This window comes from Vanacampus margaritifer, chromosome 7 (genome assembly GCF_051991255.1).
Source record: "Vanacampus margaritifer isolate UIUO_Vmar chromosome 7, RoL_Vmar_1.0, whole genome shotgun sequence".
In the NCBI taxonomy this organism is placed as follows: domain Eukaryota; kingdom Metazoa; phylum Chordata; class Actinopteri; order Syngnathiformes; family Syngnathidae; genus Vanacampus; species Vanacampus margaritifer.
The window spans coordinates 23,214,326-23,239,974 of record NC_135438.1 but is presented as its reverse complement, the minus strand read 5'-3'; the positions used below and the strand labels follow the sequence as shown (position 1 = coordinate 23,239,974).

At 39.1% G+C, this 25,649-nt stretch overlaps 1 protein-coding gene across 32 annotated transcripts in view; it reads right to left on the bottom strand.

Moving 5' to 3' along the window:
• Positions 1-718: 718 nt before the first annotated feature.
• Positions 719-25,649, bottom strand: part of rims1b (regulating synaptic membrane exocytosis 1b) — an 89,631-nt gene continuing 64,700 nt past the window's right edge. For 11 of the 32 annotated variants that reach the window (XM_077571562.1, XM_077571561.1, XM_077571566.1 and 8 more), the window contains 17 exons: positions 23,966-24,082; positions 23,551-23,613; positions 23,082-23,159; positions 20,425-20,544; positions 19,622-19,711; positions 16,799-16,864; positions 16,354-16,467; positions 15,745-15,851; positions 14,403-14,506; positions 13,961-14,121; positions 13,539-13,691; positions 8,619-8,836; positions 7,322-7,466; positions 4,831-4,940; positions 4,511-4,612; positions 3,304-3,443; positions 719-3,190 (listed from right to left, as the gene is read on the bottom strand). In XM_077571562.1, the coding sequence (XP_077427688.1) occupies positions 2,972-3,190; positions 3,304-3,443; positions 4,511-4,612; positions 4,831-4,940; positions 7,322-7,466; positions 8,619-8,836; positions 13,539-13,691; positions 13,961-14,121; positions 14,403-14,506; positions 15,745-15,851; positions 16,354-16,467; positions 16,799-16,864; positions 19,622-19,711; positions 20,425-20,544; positions 23,082-23,159; positions 23,551-23,613; positions 23,966-24,082 (2,107 nt within the window). In that variant the 3' untranslated portion in view covers positions 719-2,971. Of the gene's footprint in view, positions 3,191-3,303; positions 3,444-4,510; positions 4,613-4,830; positions 4,941-7,321; positions 7,467-7,841; positions 7,973-8,618; positions 8,837-8,860; positions 11,190-13,538; positions 13,692-13,960; positions 14,122-14,402; positions 14,507-15,744; positions 15,852-16,353; positions 16,468-16,798; positions 16,865-19,621; positions 19,712-20,424; positions 20,545-23,081; positions 23,160-23,550; positions 23,614-23,965; positions 24,083-25,649 lie in introns of those variants that run through there. The other 21 variants (XM_077571573.1, XM_077571596.1, XM_077571594.1 and 18 more) reach the window with 12 other exon arrangements.

The following is a 25,649-nucleotide window of genomic DNA, read 5'->3' as shown; positions in this document are numbered from 1 at the left end:
TCTTTTCTAACCCTCTTATTAAAGCACTTTGTGACAGCTGTGGTTGTTTGAAAGCGCTATATAAATAAAGATGACTTGACTTGACCTAGAGATTTTCTTGGTGTTCTTGGAGACCCCTGAGACTCCCTTTAAAAGAGGTACATCTGCGCTGCTGTGGGCATTAACACAGCCAATTTCAATTATGTCCATGGAGATATCTCGATGCAGAAGAGGACAATGTGTAATCGCAGTGATCCGTGCTGGTATAATAAGGTACCCTTATTAAATAGTGAGCTGGTGATAACTGCTGTGGTGACTTAAATATGTCCACAGACCTCATGTACAGTATCTACCCAACCCCCATTGTTTGAATGAAACTTCTCGCTTACAGGCACATCACAATACAATATGTCCCCTCTAAAGATATTAAGTGGGAGGGTACTGGGAAACTGGTAATGCAGGGAAACAATATATTATTAGCATTTCAGAGCAGCTAAATTCTCAATTGACTGCTTGCTATTTATTGCACACGTTTTAAAATGTAAACATGAATAAAAGTTAATGTTGCAATAGCCCATAACAATCATGGGTATTGTGGTGTGTAAGGAACATATTGAATGCGTATTTCACTCCACGCATTGCTAGCTTACATCATCTGTCACAAAATTGCCCAGTCGACTTTATCCTAGTCACACGAGTGCAGAAAAGAATGCATTAAAATAGAAATGAAAATATGACATTTTCTTCCACACATTCTTTTTATTTGTAAATAATAAAAATTAACTTTTTGAAATATAAAACATACACATCATTTGAGCCACGTCTGTTATACAAACAAGAAATGTTGCAATCAATGCCTGACTTTTTTTCCCAAATTTCCTTTCAGTGGAATATATACGTTGTAAACAATTGATGTTTTCCTCGTAATACTGTTGACGAGAAAGAAAGAAAAACTTTTTAAAATGAGACAGGACTTGAGGGGGATTCATACATTGGGTTTAAACTTCAAATGATCATTGAGACATCTTTTACAGACTTGTTCGTTTCCATGGCTAACCACTTTGCGAACCCAAGTCTATTACCTTGAGTTGTCCCACTGTATGGTCCCCAACATTGGATTGATAAATCCTCATTAATTGACTTGGCCTCAGGGTGAATGGCTGTTGAATATTTACAGTGTATCACTGGCTCTGCATTTGCTTTTATACTTCATAATATCCTATATGACAACATCATGTTATATTTCCATATAAGTGGATCTGATTTTCATTTGCACTGTACATGTTTATTGATACACCAGCTCCTTGGAGGTATACAATGATGTGGAGCAACAGCAAGAGTTGTGAGGTCTGCTCAGGACTACAGTACATCCGTTAGAAGTTATGAGGAACAACGTCAAAGTAATCTTCCGATTCGGTTTGAGAGACGTTCAGCACCTGACCGAGGGACATGGCATAGACTGCACTTTGATTCCAATGCATTGGTGTGATGGCAATGGCTTCCGTTTCTTGGTTTGACCGCTTTAATATTCAATTACGAGCAAATTGTACAACTGCATGCAACATACAAGTGGCCCTACAGTAAGTGGAAAAAAACACACTTATCTAGTTCAGTATCTTTTTCATGTCGCTGATTCCTTTACAAAAAATAAATAAATCTGCATGCAGCTCAGGGCAGGCCATAAGGGCCTCCTCCTTACAAGGTGAGAGTGGTCCGTAGGCCAAATGGAGAATGAGCATTGATGTTGTTGTCCTGACACATCAGTCTGATTGGTTAGTTTCACATGAACAGCGTTGCACATTAAAAAAGTGTGAGCAAGTTCTCTTTTCTGTTTTCTAACAACTACACAAAAATGAACCAGTTTTTTCAAAACTACATTTTCTTTTTTAAAAAGTTAAAGTTTTAGTTATAAAAAAAATCAAGCTCTTGTGCTTGTATTTAATTTCCAAAATAACCAAATAAAAGTTCAATAACATTTAAACATGCTTGGGTGAGAATATTTTGACCGATATCTAACTCCTCCTTTGGTAAAGAAAGATTTCCTTTTTTCAGGTTTTAGAGCATTGATGTATTTCTGTGATGTTTAATGGTAACACAAATGTTTATTTGTTGGTCATCCTCCTGGAAGGCCTAATACACACCTGTACAAGGACAACTTAATTTAATGTCATCTTTAAAAATCTCGAGTCCCCCATACCTGCACAAGACTTGTGGACAATAAATAGTTTCATATCCTTTTTTTTAATCACTTGTGTTTTTTCTCTCCATGCACACACCAGACTGACAACATATCATGAGCATTTAACACACTATAAAATCATTTTGTGCAAGAGTAACAGAGGAAAAATAAGTAGACGACAAAGCAAACACACAAAGACAGTATGGCTTTGGAGGAGCCATGGTAAACATTTCGAAAAGAGGACCTTTTGACAGATAGAAGGACCGGTGATGCGGCTTCAGGATGTAGGCACCAGAAGAAGGCCCTGTGCTTCCAGACTAATTACCCAAGTGGAAGCACCCCGCTCGTGGGCAGAGGTGCTGGCAGGCTGATGGGGTTCTAGAGGAGGCCCCTGCAGTACACTCGCTACCTGCAGGTGTGGCGGGAGGTTACCTCTGTCTCCAATTCATACATTCCAACGCTTACATACAATTCATTGCTTTTCTTGAACAAGCTCAAAGCCAACCTGCTTCATTTGTCACACTTTTACTATTCATCAGCTCAACTTTGAAAGCCACTGCCTGTTGTCTGTAGACAGCCCAATCTTCGGCGTACACAAAGAAAAACTTTCTCAAAATTGTTATGGAACACTGAAAAGGTGCGCTCCCCAGAACAGACGAAATGAACCCCATTAGGAGTGATTGTCAGATCTCAACAAAGCTTTCTTGTTGTCATGTGTTTTCTGATTGTTGTTGCTCTACATTTCGGCTTCACTTTTCTATCCCCTTCTTACATACAGTGCATGTCATGAGTTAGTTACTCGCTGTTGGTCCACTAGGATCGGACCCCGGGCGGTCCAGAGGAGCTGTCGAGCGACGACTGAGAAGCTCGCCGTGTGAGGGAAGCCAGAGTCGGATCCACCAGAGAAGAAGGTGGGAACAACTTGTACCAACCAATTACTGTGCTTGATAAGTCCAGCTCCTCCAGGAGGATTTGTGCAACTCCCATGAAGCTTTTATGGTCCATGCGGCCGTAGTCCCCCCAGACAATCACCTGAAAGGAGGCCATACAATAATTTTCTAGATCTTCCAGCTAAAACATATTTTTAACATGGGAACATAGAAATAAACATGAGGATGAAATACTTTACTGTATTTTCCACCCACCTGTAAGACTTTACCCTGTGGACTTTCCTCGAACAGCAATGCTTGCTGGTACAATGGGTCAAGTGTTTTCCGTGCAATCTTGGTTTTCTTTTTGGCTACGTACGCTCCATTATTCAGCAGGTAGACCTTGACATAAGGTGCTGAAGATGAAACAAGAGAAAAGATGTAATGGAGGTAAAGTGGTTCCTTGCTACTTCATGGTTCACTTATTGCAGATTCACTTTATCGCAGATTTTTACCTGCACGATTTTCAATAGTAAGTACCCCAAAATGTCTCTATTTATGCTGCTATTTCTATCCGTTTTTTTGGTAATATTTGAGTAAATATAAATAGCTCTTTATTTCATTCAACATGTGTATCATGATAAAAAACATTTTTTAAGTTGATATTTTCCTTCTTTTAATTCTTCTTAGCAAGTCAGTGTCCCATCAGTGTTGAGCTATTTTTAGAACAGATCCTATTTACTTGTACACAAAGCATGTCTCCCTCCCGCCACTTGCCGAACTTAATTAAAGGGAATTAACTTCAACAAGGCCGTGTGTTTACGCAGCTCTAGGGGGGAAAAAAACAAACGCTACTTCGCGGAAATCAGGTGAGCGGGTGGGCGTGGAACGTAACAACTGCGAAAAGTGTGGGAGCACTGTAAACGGCTACAGAAAAACGTTGAAGGACATTGAAATGGCATTTCTGGCCTAAAATATAGAAGACAAGGGAAAATAATGAATTTACAAGGGACACAACAACTACTACATATATACTGTATCTATTGTATAAATCTATCCCAGCTGACTTTGGGTGAAGTACAACATGTGGACGGAAGCGGTCATACCCGGAGAAAACCCATGCAGGTTCTCAGGGAAAATTTTACACAAGAGGGACTGAGCTGTACTTCGAACACCAAACCTCACAACTGTCAGGCAAATGTGTTAACCACTAGGACGACGTGCAGCCAACACTAGAAATTATAAACAATGTTACCAGCAATTAAATAAATGTTTTTTATGGAGAAATGCAATAAACGACACCATTTCTCTGTGATTTGAACTTCTAACTCTCTAGTTCAAAGTGAAGACCTTCGAGCTATTGTTGCCACCAATAAAAAGCAATGTCAGACACCAGGCTTTGATTTATGTCGCCAAACTGATCTCATAATTTAAATGATAAAAATATCCAGGGAGGAAGGGAACTGCAGGGTGCAGTCTTTACCCGGCAGGGATTTCGATCCTGGCTTTTGTACAAGACCTCTTGCTCTGATAACTTCCACCTCCAGCTGGCCCTTTTTCTCCATCATACCTATCTGGATGTCACCTGCAAAACAAAGGTAGACGGTTGTACGATAATTAGATACATGCAAGTTTGCTTTACATTACAGTTAATACATGTGTAAAAACGTATTTAAAAAAATAAGTAAAACATCTTGAGGCAACCAAAATGCAAACATACTGTATATCAATGTCATTTACAGTATATGCAGTCAAAACTGGCCTCAATTGAACTAAAAGATGTGACCATGTCCATATTCTCACCTATCGCGGGTGTAGCAAGTGTTTGCCTGCCCACTAACTGGGCTGGACCGAGGCCATCTAGAAAGTCGCTGAACTGGCTGCTTGCTCCCAGATTGACCCCAGAGAAGATACTGAGAGAAGCAAAAAAACAAAAAAAAAAACCCACAGAAAACTCACATTCATTTGGTCAAGTTCGGACAGGTAGTTGCATTTCTCTAACCGCATTTCTTGAAAAGTCAGCCCTATTAAAGCTCATTTTGCTGCCTTCAACAGAATCATTTTGATGTTAGTCATTGATTACAGTTAAAGAAATACTTAAAAAAACATCACAGCTGCAATAATGTGTAAATCAAACCCTCAAATCTTAATTAAATTAGTCTGTGCATTGCCCAACTTACTATGAATGCTTTTCGCTCCCTCATATTACATGTCCAATGACGAAAAGGTTAGTGTTTCTATACTAATTACTGATATTTAAACTCTTTGCAAATCATTCATGAGCAATTGCAACACACTATTCAGTACGTTTACAGTCACATATTACAAACCCAATTCACAAAAAGTTGGGACACTATACAAATTGTGAATAAAAACTGAATACAATTAACGTAGAAGTGCCAAATTTTTATATTTTATTTAGAATAGAACATAAAGAACAGGTCAAAAGTTTCAAGTGAGAAAATGTATCATTTTAAGGGAAAACTATGTTGATTTTAAATTCCATGGTGTCAACAAATCTGAAGAAAGTTGGGACACTATACAAATTGTGAATAAAAACTGAATACAATTAACGTAGAAGTGCCAATTTTTTATATTTTATTTAGAATAGAACATAAAGAACAGGTCAAAAGTTTCAAGTGAGAAAATGTATCATTTTAAGGGAAAACTATGTTGATTTTAAATTCCATGGTGTCAACAAATCTGAAGAAAGTTGGGACAAGGCCATTTTCACCACTGAGAGGCATCCCCTCTTCTTCTTACAACAGACTGCAAACGTCTGGGGATCGAAGAGACAAGTTTCTCAAGTTTAGAAATAGGAACGTTGTCGACACCATTCTTGTCTAACACGCGTCTCTCCAACAGTTCAACTGTCTTGGGCTTTCTTTGTTGCACCTTCCCCTTTATAATGCGCCAAATGTGCTCTAAAAGTGAAAGAAGTGGACTGCAGGCTGACCATTTCAATACCCGGATCCTTTTCCCACGCAGCCATGATGTTGTAATTGGTGCTGAATGTGGTCTGGCATTATCTTGTTGAGAAATGCAAGATCTTCTCTGAATGTGATGATGCCTGGATGGGAGCATATGTTGTTCTCCAATCTGAATATACCTTTCTGCATTGACAATGCCTTTCCAGATGTGGAAGCTGCCCATGCCACACGCACTCATGCAACCCTATACCATCACAGATGCAGGCTTATAAACTGAGTGCTGATAACAACTCGGGTTGTCCTTGTCCTCTTTAGTCAGTATGATATAGCGCCCCAGTTTTACACAAAGAACTTCGAATTGTGATTCGTCTGACCAGAAAACAGGTTTCCACTTTGCCACACTCCATTTTAAATAACCCCTGGCCCAGAGAAACACCTACGCTTCTGGATCTGCTTTAGAAATGCTTCTTCCTTGTACTGTAGAGTTTCACCTGGCAACGGTGGCTGGCACGGTGAATTGTGTTCACCCACAATGTTTTTTGGAAGTATTGCTGAGCCCTTTCTGTGATTTCCCTTACAGTAAGCATTCCTGTTTGCGGTGCAGTGCCGTTTAAGGGACCGAAGATCATGTATAATTTTTCGGCCTTGACCCTTACACACAGTGATTGTTCCAGATTCTCTGAATCTTTGGATGATGTTATGCAGTGTATATGATGACTACTTCAACCTTTTTGCAATTTTTCGCTGGTAAACACCTTTCTGATATTTCTCCACTATCTTTCTGCGCAATATTGGAGGAATTGGTGATTCTCTACCTATCTTCGCTTCTGAGAGACACTGCCACTCTGAGAAGCTCTTTTATCTCCAATGGACCTCATTAGTGGTAACTGGTCTTCCAGCTGTTTTTTTTTTATAAGTGCAATTGACTTTTCCAGCCTCTTATTGCTACCTGTCCCAACTTTTTGGGCACCATGAAATTTTCAATCAACATATTTTTCCCTTAAAATGATACATTTCCTCAGTTTAAACTGACCTGACATCTATTTTCTATTCTGAACAAAATATTGAAATTTGGCACTTCCACATAATTGCATTTGTATAGTGTCCCAACTTTTTTGGAATTGGGTTTGTAGTTACTGTGCCTGTTTTGCTATACAGTTAGATGTAACAAAGGGACAAAGTATAGTGGGCTAACTGTTGAGCAAGCTGCATACGATTTTGCTGATTTGTTTGTGACTGTTTATTAAGTCTGAATGCCGTTTTAACAATGCAAAAAAACCCTATAATGCCTTAATAAAGGTCCCCTTATTGTAACGTGATGTGTTGATACGCCGGAGTGATGAAGAGACAAAACTTTTACTGACTTCCCCTCCGAGTTGTAGCTGTTCATGCTGCCATTGTTGGACTCTCTGCTGGGTTGCCGGCTCATGTTCCTGGTCAGCTCCACTGCCATGCCCGTCTCAGTGCTCCTCTGGATGGGTGCTCCTTTCTCCTTTTTAGCCTTTGCCTCTGAAAAAAAAAATAATATTGTCATTTAGACCATTATTTTCAAACATGAAGATTCCACTTAACATGTAATAATGCACTAGCCCCCCATCTTGTAGTTGCAAAAAACAGACCAGTCACCATCCCCCAATGTAAACTTGTGGAAACGTACCATTACAGCAGACTAAAAAATCAGTTCAGTTATTGGTCATGTGTCCATATGAGTTTTACGCTCTCCCTCCAGTAGTCAGTAGTAAACAGGAAATTGTTTGCATGCAGCATCTCTCCTGACTCATTATGTTGGCACAAGTGGTACAAAGAGAAAATATGTAAAAACAAAACAAAACAAAACAAAAAAATCTAAACTGAAATATATAATTGGAGAAATTCCTTACCTACCTTTGCACTCATCCAGCACATACAGAAATGATTTTTTCCCCCCTGCATTGAGCTACATGTCCTAATATCTCTGCTTCCTATCTCTCCCTTGTGCTTCAGTGACAAGCTAGGGCTAGATACACCCTTCCAGGCCTGTGCTCAAATAGCTTTTAATGTCTGATCCAAAGAAAGGGAATGTGGTGCTTGCTTTCCTGATGAGTCTGTGAATGGGAGTTGCATTCAGAACGGCAAGTCTCATGTGTGACTGGGAGCTTAGCTTTGGGGGGCTCTTAGCTGTCTACAATGTTCCCTTATGTTCCTAAAACACATCATTCTTGTTTTTTGTTTTGTGTGTGGATAATATGCACTGGGACAGCGGGGATGAACCTTTTCCAAAATAAAAGGACATTTGCAATTAGTGGTGCCCCAGTACAGTATACACCTCAGGACAAAGCATTTTTGTTGTGCAACATTGTTTTGATGTGTACCTCATAAAACATGCACTGAGCACAGATGTTGGTGTCTGACTGTGGAGTCCACTCAATAAAATAGTCTGTGATTAAAAAATGGTGGACGAAAAGAACAAAACTGATTTGTTTGGACAGCTGAAACACAAAACCCTAAAAACTAACATGTCAATTCTATTTTTCGTTTTTATCCCACCACAAAGAATTGCATAGGATTTTTTTTGGGTGTCACGTTATCCTCAGCATACATTAGATATCATTTGACAGTCATGAAAGACTTCACAGAAGAATGTAATTTTTTGATGTTGTGAACGTTTGCTTGGAAACTCACCAGGGCCGCTTATCTGGGAAGTGCTCCGGCTGCGGCGGTTTCCGACGATGGCCACCACCCGGGCACTGAGGCTTGAGCGTCTCTTCTTGCTGCCTCCACCCACTGTACCTAGCGCTGTGTCAGATTGGCTGCCGTCTGTGCGCTCCTGGGTGTAGATCTCGCCACTAACACTGGAGCTCTTGAGCATGCTGCGTCCCGTCGACGCTCTCATCTGCCGACTGAAGAAAGAAGACTCTGAGTGAACCATGTCATGCGATTCTTCAATGGTTGGATATCTGTATTTTACTGTACCTTCACTGCACAACTTACTTGACTGACATTCCGTGATGACATTAACATTTTAAATTGACAGGCGTGATGTAATAGAAGTCAGTTGGCATAGGCTTTAGCTCCCTTTTTTACCCTTAACTCAAGTAAGTACAATTGCCAATAACCTAATCATTGAGATATGTTACATAAGCTTTAGACCAGGGGTGGCAAACTCGGTCCTCGAGGGCCGGAATCCTACAGGTTGTAGATGTCTTGTTATCAGGCTTCGCCAAAGCTAGCTGATGAGCAGATCACATGAATCAGCTGTGTTGGAGAGGGGAAACATCCAAAACCTGCAGGACTACGGCCCTTGAAGATGGAGTTTTCCCATCCCTGCTTTAGACGTTCAGCATTTTGGAGTCAGCGAGTTAAAAAACAAAACAACACAAAAAAAACAATAACCAATCACCGATCCAATTAGAAGATTATATCAATTTAAAATATATCTATCTAAAGTATGTTTATTTCCTGTACAGTCAGGGGACCGGCCCAGCCCTCAAAAAGCCCAAAATTATGTAAAACTGACACGCACTGAAATAAATAGGAGAAGAAAAAAAGAAAAGAAAAACTAAACTTTAAAAATTCTTCAAAAAATACTGACAAACATTTAATGCACGGAAAATGGAGTAAAAAAAAAAAATATATAAATTCTGAAATTATTCAAAAAATATTGGAAAACAATTGGGAAAAAATCTAACTGTATATGCTGTGAAACATTGGATTATTAACGACAGCACAGAACCTCCCTGGAGTGAATGATATTTTGTTTGCTGTTTTATTTTGTGGATCTGATCAAGGACATCTTGGATAACAGCCGATCACAGAATTTAGTATTAAAATACAAAATATATTTCATCCAATCCGGGTGATCAGATCCGTGTTAAGTCTAATGCTACTGCACATGACAAATAAAATGTGTCACTTTTTTTTGTGCACTGCAACAGTAATGGAACTGTCAGTTTAGCTATGCAAATAAAACAAAGTAAAAAAAAAAAAAAAAAGTTAAAATAAATTGAGATATTCATACAGAATATTCTAATTCTGCACTTAATTCCCCTTAAAATGATATATAATACATGGACATACCTCAAAAATGAAATGAAATTTTAATGTTGGCAGGTTGAAATCCCTAGTTTTGAGAAAAATGGGTTTAAAGTTTTGGTTTTTGCATCTTTCAAATGATCATAGCAACCAGTACCTATCAGTAAAAAGTCAATTCCAATCGTAGGTAAGGCCATCGTCCGAGATCTGAACCCTTTATAAAAAATTTGGAAAATTGACCTCCCAACAGATGTAATCAGCCTCAACTTTAAAGATTACATTCAGCTTACAATTCAGCTTCTGAGGCATCAGCCAAAGTTCTTGGTCCTTGTGGTATTATCTTGTTTAAATAAGGTCATATTATAACAGTGGGAAATTTGATTTAATAATTTTGTGTGAATTAAAAGATTATTTGCCATTTGGTATGGCCTGTGACAAGTAAGTTTATCGATAGCTTAGCATGGATGTTTTTATCTCAAATACTTTTGATCACATAAAGAAAATGAAAATGTTATGATGGTTCAACATTTGAGACGAGGAAATCATGGTTGTTTTTAATAAATAGGTGCCCAAGACGTGGCGCTAGCTAGAAGCTAGGCTAAAAACACTCCTTAATGAATGCATACTGTCTAATAATTGCTTGTTTTCATACAATTCTACTACAATTTTAACTTTTGTGCTGCTGGGAAATGAAACTAGAGACCTCAAGGAGGCTATTTGTGGAGAAATCTCAAAATAGACATTTATGTCTAAAAGATCTATACAATAATTGTCAGTCCCTCAAAATTAATCCTTCCAACATGCGGACCCTTTTGACGGAGTGGGTCACATATTTATTGTGTGTTTAAGTTCATTTTCAAACAAGCATCTACACATGGGCAGAAGCAACTAAATGCTTGATGCTGCCTCCGACGTGTTTGGATTAGCCACTGCAGGTCAACGCCCTCAGATGGACTCAGTGTGCTAGAGGAGAGCCTGGACATGCTGCACCCATCACCATCAGCATCTACGCTGTGTGAACCTCTGACTGATGTAATAAAATAAGTTACAGGAAGAACTGGAATACTGGCTTGAGGTCTTTCTACTATACTATGCATGGGGGTTAAGGGAAGCTGTGCAGCAGAGGGGGCAGATGGAAGGGGATGATCCTGCTGTGGGGGATGGATGGGGTCCCGGTTGTCACAGCACAGGATGCATGCAAAGAGGGATCTGAGATGTGCACTGAACAAACACACAGATACAAAAACAAGATACGGTAACACAAAACATAAACTGCACTGAACAAAATGCTGATCATGTGGTTGTGTCCAATGAAAAGTGACAGATGCCAAACTGTGGCCATAGAAGGTAAAAAACCTGATGATCGTGTCCAGTTGATTTTAGAAACAAAACTCACATCATACAAATTTCGTGAATTAATTGAAAATAGCGGAAAAATACACAGAAATTATGAAAATGGTATCTAAATGCAAAGATTTGAGAGAGCTTGTCTTTTCTATTTCTGGTCCTCATGGTAATTAGAAGGAACCATGCTGCTGACTATTATTAGTTGTCGATTAATTGTTGTCATTATTTGTAAAATATACAGTGGTATAATGGATTTGGATCCTATAAATGCAGTTATATTTTATTTTCTTGTATTACTACAGTATAGTAAGTCAGCACCACATAAATAAGTTTTATTTCTATTAAAGAAATCAATACACTGAAGTGACATTCTACAATATATTATAATATTATAATATAATGTAACTGTAGCTCTGTCCAAAACTCTAATTGCCATTACTTGAAATATGATTACATGACAATCTCTTATGCCTGATTTGGCAATACTTGTATGAGAGAATAAAATCTGATAATGATCAGATACTGTGAACAAACATACTAGCCAGACATTAATTCCCCTCTTACAAGCCGAGAAAAAGAATGGCAAAGATTTTCCTGTGTTTACAGAAGTGAATTGTAAAATATGCTCAATCATCATAAAATTAAAAAAACTAAGCCTTTTCTGTCCTCCTTTTCTGACCTCAGTGCATTAGCTATCTAATAGTTGCACTATATCACTAGCTGCTAAGGACCGTTATGCCTGTCAAACATACAGCAGATGTTCAGCCAAGGGGAGGGATGGGAGTGGTGTGTGTGTGTGTGGGGGGGGGGGATTAGATAGATAGATAGAGAGAGAGAGAGAGAGAGAGAGAGAGAGAGAGAGAGAGAGAGAGAGAGAGAGAGAGAGAGAGAGACAGACAGAGAGAGAGAGAGAGAGAGAGAGAGAGAGAGACAGACAGAGAGTATGAATGTTTTCTTTATTGCTTCTTTTGTTTTAAAAGTATTGATTTTATTCTCACTCAATTCCAAAGTTGGGACATTGCGTTAAATAAAAACAGAATACAGTTTTGCAAATCAGGTTCAACCTATATTTAATTGAATACACTACAAGCACAAGATATTTAATGTTCAAACTGATTAACTTTATAAGAAAACAGTGAAAGATGAGGACTGCTCATCAAACACCTCCTTGGAACATCCCATAGGTGAACAGGCTACTGTTAATTGGGAACAGGAGGGTGCCATGAGTGGGTATAAAAGGTGCATCCATTCACAAGCATAGATGGGGCGAGAATCACCTCTTTGTGAACAAGTACGTGGGAAAATAGTCGAACAGAGGGGACCTGTCAGCCATTGAAAATGTGTGATGCATTATGAAGCGTAAAATAGAACATCGGAGAACCCTGGACTGAAACAGAGTTCCACCTACAAAGCTTCACCAATTAGTGCCCTCATTTCCCACACATTTAATGAATGTTGTTAAAAGAAAAGGTGATGTAACACAGTGGTAAACATGAACCTGTCCCAGTTTTTTTGGAACGTAGGGCAACAATAAAATTCTAATTCTAATTCTATGCTAAAAACAACAAAGTACATCATTTTGAACATTACATATCTTGTCTTTGCAGTGCATTCAATTAAATATAGGTTGAGGATGATTTGAAAATTATTTTATTCTGTTATTTATGTTTAACACATCCCAATTTCATTTGAATTGGGTTTTCAGAGCAATGCCTAAATATTTCTAAATATTTTTTATGTTGGGCATCTAAATTACTACCTTAAGATCAATTAATTAATCAATTGAAGTTAGTTTAAATATTAATTAATTAATTAATTTTTAGACTAACTTCAAATAATTTAAATCAATTAAATACGTTCCAACAATGCACAATATAATATATACGGGGCATTTAACCAAAACCGTCTTCATGTCAGAAGGGGGCAAATACTTTATTACAGCACTATATATAGACAGACAGACAGATGGATGGATAGGAAAGGATGGATGGCTAGATAGTAAGGGATTGATGGATGGGCAGATAGATAGATAGATAGATAGATAGATAGATAGATAGATAGATAGATAGATGATATATAGATAGATAGATAGATAGATAGATAGATAGATAGATAGATAGATAGATAGATAGATAGATAGATAGATAGATAGATAGATAGATAGATAGATAGATAGATAGATAGATAGGGAACTCTCTTCATTTGAAATGTATTTATTTTTACCTGGACTCTTCGGTTTCACCAGCTACCGTGTGTCTCCTGCGCTTCAACTCCTCTGAGAAACGTCTCTTTCCTGCCGCCCTCTTCCTCTCCTCTTCCCTAGTCACTCCCCATGAGATCCTCCTGTCTTTTTTTTCCTCCTCTAATGACTTAGATCTGAGTCAAGTTTGTTTTCACCCCCCCATTCATTGTGTTTGTATGTGATAGAGAGAAGTGCACACAGTTGGACAAAAACATGCAGCAATTGCCATGCAAAAGAGAAAACATACACAGCCATTAGCATGCATATTACAAACAATATATCCAAACACATAATACTTCAAAAACTATTGTTACTACTACCTTCCAAACATGATAATGTAGTTGAACATAACCAAATGGAATTTTAAAATGTAATCATAGTATGATCAAACAAAGGGACTGACCTAAGACGTCCCCCTGGGCGTTCTGACTGGATAGACATGTAGCTGGTGCTACTGAGGCGAGAGGCACTGCTGGCACGAGAGAGAGCTGACATATCGCTCATATCACTGTCTGACGATCTTGCAGACATGTTGTCGCTGCTACGTCGCTGTTCTGCAAACATCTAAGAACAGGAAGCAGAGATTTATCATTTAAAGGGGAATCTCTTGAGTCAAACACAGGTTGGGTTGACCTCTGGCCCATCATAAAATAGCATTTTCTTAACTGTCATATTTAAAAGTTAATACTTGTTAATGATAAAAAATAAACAATAAGATGCATATTGAGAGGAGTCTCACATGCTGAGGTGAATTACGTCTGAATATGTAGATAAATAAATCATCTGCTTTAGAGATTCAACTTTATTTGGATTTTCTAATGAAGATGAGCAAAAAGCAAGCTTACCTCCCGTTTATTCTTGAGGTCCGACTCGGGGTCGTGGGAAGATGAAGGCCGGTAGGAATGTACTTTCACATGCAGCTGTCGGGCTCGCTCTTCAACTGCTAGGGCTAAGGTAAAACAAATAATCATAATTTTATTCAGCCATGTAAAATAGCAAGGGCTGCTTACGGACTAAGTGATGATAAATACAGTAGTCCATGAAATACTTTGAATGAGAATGAAATGTGAATGAGAATGAAAAACGATGGATAGTATTGTGCTCACACCCACACAATATGCCATAGCTTTGTCCTATACAAATTTTGACACAAACTCTCTGGCTTGTTTCAATGCTTGATTAAATTTCCACTGTGTAAGATGGTTTAATTCCACTGCATAGGTTAATTCAATTTCCATTGCGCTAGCATCTGGAGGAGATAAAAAATATATATATATCACAAGTGGTTCATGAAGCTTCATTTTCCCAGCACTAGTCACAGGCAAGCTGGAGGCTATCCCAGCCGACGCTGGCCAAAAGATGGTGTTTCCAGACAATACATTTTCCTAGAAACGATCATGATAAACGATAGCATTGTTGTTGTTGTTTTTTTAAATGCCACTGCTATAGTGATAATGATAGAGCAAATAATTAAAGTACCTTTTTAAGTGCAATTACCTTTTAGGTGGGCATTCCATCAGTAATGACAGACTGCCTGTCACTCCGTCATTGATGGACGCCCGTTTTTCTGACAAATAAGGAATGACAGACTGGCAACATTTTGTAAATTGCCCACCTCTGTTGACAGATCTACTTATCTTTCTATGACTAGACCGTGAAATGAAGTCCCTGCTCTTTGTACGTATGCCGAATTTGGATATGCAGACAAGACACAGGAATCAAACATACGAGGGGAGTGGAGACGTAGGTGGGCCCAAGCCTCTCCACCCAGAAACATCCCTAACAGGCCAAAAATAAATAAAAGGACAACAAACAGGCTGGGGGGAGTGGAGGTCGAGGACAAAATTACCACCACACGTTAACAGAAGGCTAGAGGCATTGATTGAGTGGAATTTCTTTTGTATACATCTAGCATTTATTTTTGAGGGAAATCCGTTGGACAGTACTTTAACAAGTTTTAAAAGTAATTTAATGCATTTTATGAAAGCTAAGGCCTTAAATGGCATTGAAAAGCACACAAAGTGGCAAAATGGCATTGAAAAGCACACAAAGTCAGCTCACAATGTCCTAGGCAAAAAAAAAAAAAATCCACCTGGAAGGCAGATGGCACCACATCGCCCATTATCATTACCATTAAACTTTGACTCGACTGGCAAACAGAGTAGTGTACTTGCATCCACACGATACCTTGTTCTATGCTGCTGCTCTTTGCCGGGAGCTGTGGAAGCTGCCGGCCCCTGCGACCTGATGAGGGGGTCTCCACTGGGGAAGAAGGGCTACCGTGAGGGTGTGTTCTGGCAGACAGAGACATAAAGACAGAAAGTGATTAAGGAATGGGGAAAAGCATATACGGTAAATGTTTATTTTTTCAGGGGAAGAAACAAGATCAGACAGGCAAAATAAAAAGTGATAATCCAGTAAAATTGGGACAGAGCAGGACATAAATCAGCAAAGAGGCAGGGGAAAGGTTTGAGAGAGACAATGAGAGTGTGCAACTGTGCATGTACAGTATACACAATATGCCCACATTGCTACACACCACTATAAAGAATTTACATTAAGAGGAATTACATGGACAGTTTATACATTATGCAAGAAATATTTATGAAGGTTTTCAAAAGCTGTGGGACATTCTGGAAGGGTCTGAAAACATTGCACCCACCCAGCTCTCTCAAAGGTTTGACGGAATGCTAAAAATTCAGAGGTGTGGCGATTTCATGTGGTTCTTGTACATACAAAGTGAGCAACAATAGGACCACATAGTAGGAGAGGCCTGCTGCTGACAATAGCATGCACCTGTCTGTCTGCGCAGGGTTTGGAGAGGACTCAGCCAAAGCTGTCTGGCCAAAGGGTCTCAGTGGCCACCCTTTGCCCCTACTGCCCCTGAGGATAGAGGTGGGCTGGATGCGACTGCCGTTTGCAAAATAATGAAAATTAGAAAGAGAAATTTGGAAAAACACATCTGAAATAAATGTTGCTGATGTTGTACTTTTAGGTGTAAAGTATGCCAATTTGACTCAAACTACAGTATGTAGGCTACTGTATGTATTCATAACCACGAGATATTGATGGTGGTTTGTTGGAAGCTAGAAGAGCTTTTAGCCTATGCCTTTTGACAAGAGTCAAATGCTACAAATATCACAACAATATAGATTATTGATAAATGAATCAAGTGAATCAAAATAAACGATGAGGCAAGACAAATATGGAAAATGCCGTGAGGGTGAATGAATGCTCTCACCTGTCACCCTCCAGGGTTTTTTTGCTGCCTTTTAGACAATCTGCACTTGATGTATTGCTACCCTCCCTGTTTTGGCAAACAGTAACAACCCAGAAAGAGAAGAGGAGAAACAAACATGATATGGCAATGACAATGATAAAACTAAATAATGAATACTTGCTTGTATGGATATGTCAGACTGAGGATTTTGTTCAGTCGCAAAGAAATATGGGCAATCATTGCAAATTCCACACACATTATATAAGAAGATACTTTAAAGTCAATAGATTCAGATCGAGTACACAGTAGTAAGCATGGGTGAAAAACGAATAGAAGATTACAACAGCCTCAGCCCACAAAGGTTTACAAGAAAGGTTAAAAAAGTGCAGGTCACTATAACAGTGATATCTTATAAAGAAATAACTATAGTCTGCAGGACTAGTGTCAGCAGGTTGGGTCAGAAAGATATAAGCAGGCAAGCAGAGCAGCAGCATATGTTGGGACGGGGACAGCAGGAAGGTCAGGCCTGATACCTGTCTTCTTCAGGGGCCACGTGTTCTACTAAGATCCGGGGATTTGGGGGGATCTTGCGGGGCAATGAATTGGAGCACCTGGAGATATGTGGAGTAGCGGGAGGTGAAGAAAGCAGATGCAATGGAATGGGAAACCGCTTAGCCTGAGGGAACAGTCAAGACTTAGAACCTATTGCATGACACGGGGACAGCTAATGTAGCTCAGTCTAAAGGCAACAAACCTACATAGGTTCATTAAAATGACAATACTGACCCGTAGTTATCTGACCAATAAAGCAAAATTTAAACAATTTGTGACTCAAATGGAAACTCACTCAGAAGGTTATTATCTGGTTTGTATGTTTTGTACATGCCAGAGATTTCCAAAGTGTTGTACATGGGCTCCCTCTAGTGAATAGATGTCAAACTCCGGTCCTCAAGGGCCTGCATATTTTACAGGTTTCTTTTCTCAAATACACCTGATTCATCAGCAAGCTCTGCAGAAAACGGGTTATGGTCCTTATTATTTATTTATTTATACTTATTCGATCATGTTATTGATGTAAAAATGATTTTTTTTTAAAAATCCAATCCAATAAATGTGTTATGTACTGATCAGTTGTCTTTAACTTTCAAGTATAATACATTTCCTTTTCTTTTTAAATGTCTGGGCACAATTTGTCTTTAACTTAATGAGCTTTATTGTCGTACCAGCACAAGTCAAACTACAGTATGCACATTAGTGAAGTTTTTTTTTGTCTGTTGGTATTTTACTATCTTTGCCCAGGTAGAATTGGGTGTAAGGGGGCTGGTGTGTACCGTCTTGGGATGGAATGCTGCCGACTCCCGGCCTATTGAAGCAGCTTCCCTCATTCGCTAAGAAAGACTACAGCTGTGGTTCTCAACCCCGGTCCTTGAGTACCCCTATCCAGCCTGTTTTCCATGTCCCCCTCAGCCAACACAGCTGAGGATCGTTCTCAGGCTTCATGCAGAGCTTGCTGATTATCTGATCGTTTGAAACACCTATGTTGGCTTAGGGAGACATGGAAAACAGTCTGGATAGGGGTACTACAGTATAAAAATGAAGTTGTGAATGTTTAGTTTTTTTCTCTGAGTGCATGGGCACCTGTCTAGGAAAATAGGGCCCAATGCCTTCATTAATCAATATTTAAGTGCATTTACCCTCTATATTTTAGCACAGTGGCAATGTTCAAATGCTGCATACGCTACACTACTGTGTTTTAATGGTGGTCCCTATGATGAGAGCATATTTTTTTAGGTGGTACAGTACTTGTGGTGGTCTAAAACATTTGTGACTGGACTATATACAATAATGCTATGGGCAAATGCAGAGAATATAGGTGAGCGTCCACAATAGAAAGAATTTAAAAATCTAAATGATTTGCATTGTTAAGGTTGGTGGAACTGCAAATCACTTGAGCCCCCCTGTGGTAATTTGTACAGAGGGTAAAGTCAAAACAGAAGCAGTTAATTATATATATAAAAAAAAATTAAGAACAGTACTTTAACTAATTCAGACCCAAAAACGTATAAATACGTGATTTAATCATTTGTCCTTCACTCCCAAAAACGTTTTTTTTTTAATGCTAGAGCAAACAGATGGCTTTGATGCAGCTTCTGACATGAAGAGGTTGCTTAAAGCAATAGTAGTTATTACAAAAAACGGTCAGCAGGTGGCAGCAGAGTATAAGCGATCAGCCAGGGCCATGTTGCATCAAGCTCTTTTCCCTGAGTGTTTTTAACAGATTTGTGAATAATGATGAAACTTAGCTATAGTCTAATGCAAATTGCTGCAAAACGGAAACATATACAAATATACTTTTTTTTTCCTGATGAAAGAAGAGACTCTAATCTTTCTTTTGGGAGGTTCCATGTTTTTATAGCAGTAAAACACAATATTCTGTGGACCTTGCAAAATCAGTCAAAATCCAGTAAAACAGCCGGGAGCAAAGGAGGTTGCTTCAGTGAAAATGGCTGGGAGTGAATGAGTTATTTTATTATATTTTTTATTTAATGGGAAGTGGAGATTTATGACTGTATTTCCTGTACTCCTCTTTTGATACCAGTTCTTCTTCCTGGGGGAGTTTGCTGTAATGGAGGTCTGCGTGGATGTCATTTGACTTCTCTTCACACTAGTTGCTACTGATTCAACAGCTGCATTGTATCTTTGAAATTAAAAAATATTTTACAGATTCCATATTGAAGGGTAACTTATTCTGATTCCAACGACAAATAAACTATGTATGGATTTTGGAATGTGCAAATGATGTTAGGTTGGCGTGAGCACATGAAAACTATTTATTCTTAATACCTGTCTCTGTCAGAAGAGTAAAAGTTGGTGTCTGGTCTCAAACACGTGGTGCTGGCACTCCTCACTCTATCCAACGATGGCTGCAGGTCACTGCACCACCACGGCATGGCGGCAGAGAGAAGTCAGGTAGAAATCAATATGGAGACATGAAGGAGGAAAGGAGACAGGGTGGAAGTGATTGCAAATAACGATGGAAAATCAGAGGGGAAAAATAGAAAATAAATCACACAGAATGGAATAATCAAATCATACAGAAGCAGAGAAACAAGCAGGAGACAAAGACAGAATACAAAAGGCCATCAGACAGTGCAGTAACATGTCATGATTCAAAGGCTGTATCTCAATTTATCATAGCCATTCATTCGTCCATACACTGTGAGACCACTCAGATGAAAGGTTGGTGAACTGCCATGGAAACCAGGTCTAAGTGGAAAAGTGTCTGCTGGTGTGCATGTGAGAGAGGGAAGAGGAGAGAAGCCAGCTTTCATCTTACTATCTGATGCATACAGTCTGCCTGCTGCTGCTTTTTGTTGTCGTGTCACGCTACACTAGGACAACAGTTATTTTCAACAGATGGTTGGCTCAGTACCATCGCATGACTTGAACATAATGGGTTCAGGCCAAGGGCCTCCTCACATGGAGGATGACAAGGGCTTAAGATTTTAGTGCTCGTTTAATGCTTTTCATTTGCAATTTTGAGTACAAGCTTAAGCCTCTGTGTGTTGTCACCCGCAAAAGGAAGGAAGGAAGCACACGTTAGGGGGAGTCAGGAGAGGAACCGTCAAGAAGGGGCATTTTCTTACCTAACTGTGACCTCATCAGTGAACCTGAGCACACGGTGTGCAAAGATACTACGATGCACGTTGTTGCCCCCCTCTTGCCTTTGGGGCAGCTTGCTTTTTAGGCATGCAGGGAGAGTGGAGCTGAACACCATCCACGCCCATGAAAGGCAAGAAAAGGTGCAAAGAAAGGCAAGAAAAAACTAAATGATGTGAACAGAAACAAAATGTGTGAAGGGAACACTAGTGTGGAGCGACAAAGCTTTGAACACTACTCGCATTGAAATGGTCACACCAAAACGTGATTTCCTATTTGCTTTTCTGTTCATTGTTACAGGTCAGTAAAGCAAGAATGATTCCAAAATGAATGGATGGCAAACATAAGCGTGAGAAAATCATGATGTAAGATTAGCCCAGACATTCTCTTTCCTGACTGACTACACGCATATCTCTGGCATTGGGTCGACACTCCTACAGCGCCTTGCAATATTCATACCCCTTGAGACTTTCAACATTTTGGCACGGTATGACCACAAACATAAATATATGTCATTGACATTTTATATGAAAGTTCAACATAAAGTGAAACAAAATATATGGATATCTTATTCTAAACTTGTTTTACAACTAAAAAAAATTAAAAGTATGGTGTACAAAATCTCCCCATCCCATGAATTAATACTTTATCAAACCCCCTTTTGCTGCATTTACAGCTTCAAGTCTTTTATGGTATGTTTTGCACATCGGAAGAATGAAATGTTTGCCCATTCCTCCTTGTAAAACAGCTCCAGCTCAGCCAAGTTAGATGGAGAGCATTTGTGAACCACAATCTTAATCTTTAGTCAGCATTATAAAGACTAAAGAACACACCAGGCTGATCGGGGACAAAGTTGTGGACAGATTTAAAACAGGAGAAGGATACAAAAATATTTCAAAAGCTTTGAACATCTCACAGAGTACCTTTCAATTCAAGCATAAATTAGTAGATGGAGTACCAAACAACCACAAATCTACAAGACAAGGTTATCCCTCCAAACTTTCTGACCGATGAAGGAGGGCACTCATCAGAGAAGTAACCAAGAGGCCTTTGATCACTCTAAATGAATTGCAAAGATCCACAGCCGAGGTAGGGGAATCTGTCCATGGAACAACCATCAGCCGAGTACTGCACAAATCTAGCCAGAAGGGTGGCAAGAAGAAAGCCATTAGTAAAAGTGAGCCACAAGAAGTCACTTCTGCAGTTTGCCAGGAGTCATGTAGGAGACACTGCTGATGAGTGGAAGAAGGTGCTCTGATCAGATGAGACCAAATTGGAACTTTCCGGCCTACATGACAAACGCTATGTTTGGTATAAGAACAACACTGCTCATCAGTCTCAACACATCACTGTCAAACATGGTGGTTGGAGCATCATGCTCTGGGGGTGCTTTTCTTCTGCAGGGACAGGGAAGATAGTGCGAGTAGAAGGGAGGATGGATGGCGCCAAACACAGGTCAATTCTGGAAGGGAACCCGTTTTCACAAATGCTCTCCATCTAATCTAGCTCAGCTGGAGCTGTTTTGTAAGGAGGAATGGGCAAACATTTCAGCCCCTAGAAGTTTTCTTTTTTAGCATTCCTCAAATTTCCCAGTCTTTAGTTGCCCCTGTCCCAGCTCTATTCGAACATCTTGCAGGCATCAAATTAAAAATGAAAGAATATTTTCATAAAAACAATAATGTTCATCAGTTTGAACTTTCAACATTTTCATCATGCACTAAATTCAATTGAATATAATTATTGTATTCTGTTTGTATTTATATTTTACAGATAGTTCCCACTGGAATTGGGGTTTGCATACAAACGTCCTATAGGACGTAATAGTTCCTCATGAAAGCAGACTAATTATCTTTTGTGATCAACCCAAATAAGACTTTTAAAAACATCTTTTACTTAGAAAAGGTTACAAAAAGGTTGGCGAGTACATCAATCCCTCTCGTTGCTTAATTGTTGTTTACACTTTGATTTTTAATAACTAAACAATACCAAATAAACAACAATAATTGGTGAATAAACAGTCATCGGAGAAAAAATAGGGTTTTGTAATAGACTTTAATGCTTAATAAGTTTTATCCGATTAATTGATGGAATAATCAATAGAATAACTGATTCTAAAATTATTTGATAGTCACAGTGCTAGTGTGAATAAGATTGCACATTCCGTAACATATCTACTCTTAAACTGACCTAATATCTACTTGCTAAAATTGTGAACTTTAGCAGGATACTCCGGAAATAAAAATGAAAATTGACTCATGCTGGCTCTTAAGTGAGTTTGAACATGATCCTTAGTTCATAACAGCACCACCTAACACCAATACTTCAGGATCATGGAAATCCTTCACCTGACCTACAAGTCGTCTTTCACACATGGCTAACTAACATGAAATCTACATCTATATTCATTGCTTAACAACACTGGGTCAAATGTTGAACAGATACATATGGAACGTTCACATTACCATTCTTGTCGGCAAAAGCAACAAGATGGCACCAACACAATCTGACAGAGAGACATATGGGCATTTCATGTGTTGAGAAACAAAGCTGCAGCAACAAAATGGCTCACCAACTGCACAAATGAGTGTGAAAAAAACTGTACAAGGAAGAAAAAGGGGGAAAAACAACTAGCCTTCTTGCTTACCTGTACATGTCTTTATGGATACCATTTACTAACAGGGGCATTTTGGGAGGGAGTGTGTTGCTATGTCTACATGCACCCCTGGTTGTATGAGCGGAGGCCATGCACATAAAGACAAAAAAGTTGAACAAGCATATAACTGCTGTCAGTGACAACATCAAATACAAAAATGAATCCAAAATAAATGTGCCTTCTTTGAGGACAACTTGTGCAGCAATCTTTTCACAGAGTGATTTTGTGTTGTGTTTACTTGTTAGCTGTAATAGTTGCGCGTGGATACATGTGTGCATTTAAGCAATATTAGGATTTTGTGTTAATTCACCTGTAGACACAACACTTTTGAGGTAATACACACATACAGTACAGTGGTAGTTGTTAGGATATATTGAGGATGACAATGTTGATTGTTCAGAGAATAGCATATGCTTTAAATAAAACCGGATGATTGTTAGCTCTCTTTTTCTTTTTTTACCTGTTAGTGTGTAGGCACTCTGCACTCCCGCCTCGGATTGACCTGTGCATCTCCAGGGCCTCACTGTCATTGCCATGACGATGGGTGAACAAATGAAAAATCACCCGAAAAAAACACAACAGAAGAGGATGGCCACTCAGACAGGCATGTGATTTTATGAATGAGAAAAACCATGAAATAAATCATTTTCAACTATCAGTGAAATTTCATTAAACAATATACAGTAGACTGCTGCAGCATGTGGCAATCACTATAGTTTCACACCAACAATAATTCATATCTATATTAAGACCTGTTCTTTTTATCTAATAATATCAAACCATGTGCAGCTTTGTCATTTTTTATTTGATCAATATCTTATTAAATAAATGACTAGCACAGTGTCATCCCCAAAATTTGAACCCCTAAAGGTTACCTGTCTTCAGAGTACTCGTAGTCTGAGTCACCGGAGCGTTGGTGCTCTAAATGGGAGTCGTGGTAATGGGAAGGGGACTGGGAATGGTTACGATTCTGGTGGATCTCATCCAGGCTCCTAGTATCAAAAATAATGAATTACTAATACAAAACACAAGCACAAAAGGTTAGAGTAAAATGGAAGTTCATTTATTCATGTGGTCTATCTGTGGTAAATTAAGATGTTTTTTTTTCATTCAAATGTTCAAATTAGGTCTGTATGGAATGTTCCATAAAAGCAATGGAGATATCATGATGTCATGATGAAACATATTAAATAATCCAACAGGAGGCCTGTCTGTCCAGTAATTGAAATGTCCAAATAACATCAGTCACAAATAATTAGTGGTTGTCAGACAATTCAATGGTGTGGTCAATAAAGTGACACAGTTTCAAATTTGACAATAAACTGATTAAAATTCTACCACTGCTTGAGAAATGGTGTACATTATGCTGAGATCAAAATATAAATATAATTTATCTTTGTTACAATATAAGAGTGTCAAGTTCAATAGCTCAGCGGGTCAAAACTCAAAAGCACACGTTTTTTTTTAGGTCACGGGCTGATAAACAGACGAAAACTAAATATTTATTTATACTGTAAATGTGAATTGAACCAGGCAGGATACAATATTATTCCAAATTAAATCCACTTACAGTAAAGTTAAAATAACTTAATATATGTTGATTTGCATAACAAAATACATTCAAATGTTCAAACAAAAAAATATGAGCATGCTACAAAACAAGTCAATCCAAAAATGTTCTTTACAATAATATGTTCAATGCACCCCCACCAACGTTTCCGTTGTATTAATTCAGCAGCGGCGTGCCACCACTCCTAAATCCGACCCGCCACTACTTTGAGCCAGCAAAAAAAAAAGTGTGCCTTTTGGGTGTGCCGAGTTCCGGAGCTGTTATTCTTCCAGCCAAGCATCAGGGCAAATTTTGCTGTGCCAACGCACGTTTCTGATTGGTGGGCGGGTTTCACGCTCGTTCCTGGTTGGCTGCTTCCTCGAGCCACTGTGAATGGCTGCCTATGATGTGTGAATTCGGAGCGCGCATTCATGGAGGAAGAAGGCGGAAGAGAGTTGAGGCTGTATGCAGTCGAATGTGGAGATTAAACGAAAAAGTGAATACAAAGAGAGATACAATAAAACACCAGACTGCAGTGTGATCTCCTGTCTCCTGCAATCTAGTTTGTCTCGTTTGGACCCCACCTTTTTGGCATGTGCGGCGGGCGCTATACGCGGAGACGACCCGTACTTGGCCGAGAGACCGAGCAGGAACAGATAACATAATACTGTCGGTATTTGCACTGTGTAAAACAACATTGGTTTGGCCAAGGAATCCGGAAAATGGCATCAGCAATGACACATGCTTACGAGGCACAATTTAAACTGCAAACTATCAGTTACACGGTTGTACATGGAGGCGCGAGAGAATTCCACATTGGTGGAGGACACAAGAAAACGAACTCGGAGTTTGTCATTCCGGGAGGATTAACGAAGGAACTCCAAGTCTCCAACCGCTGGACATTGGGGTAAACTGGGCGTTTAAATTGAAGTTCCGAGCAGCGTTTGTGCGCTGGATGAAAGACGGCGAACACACTTTCACCAAACTGGGACTGTGAGGCAGCGTCGTGC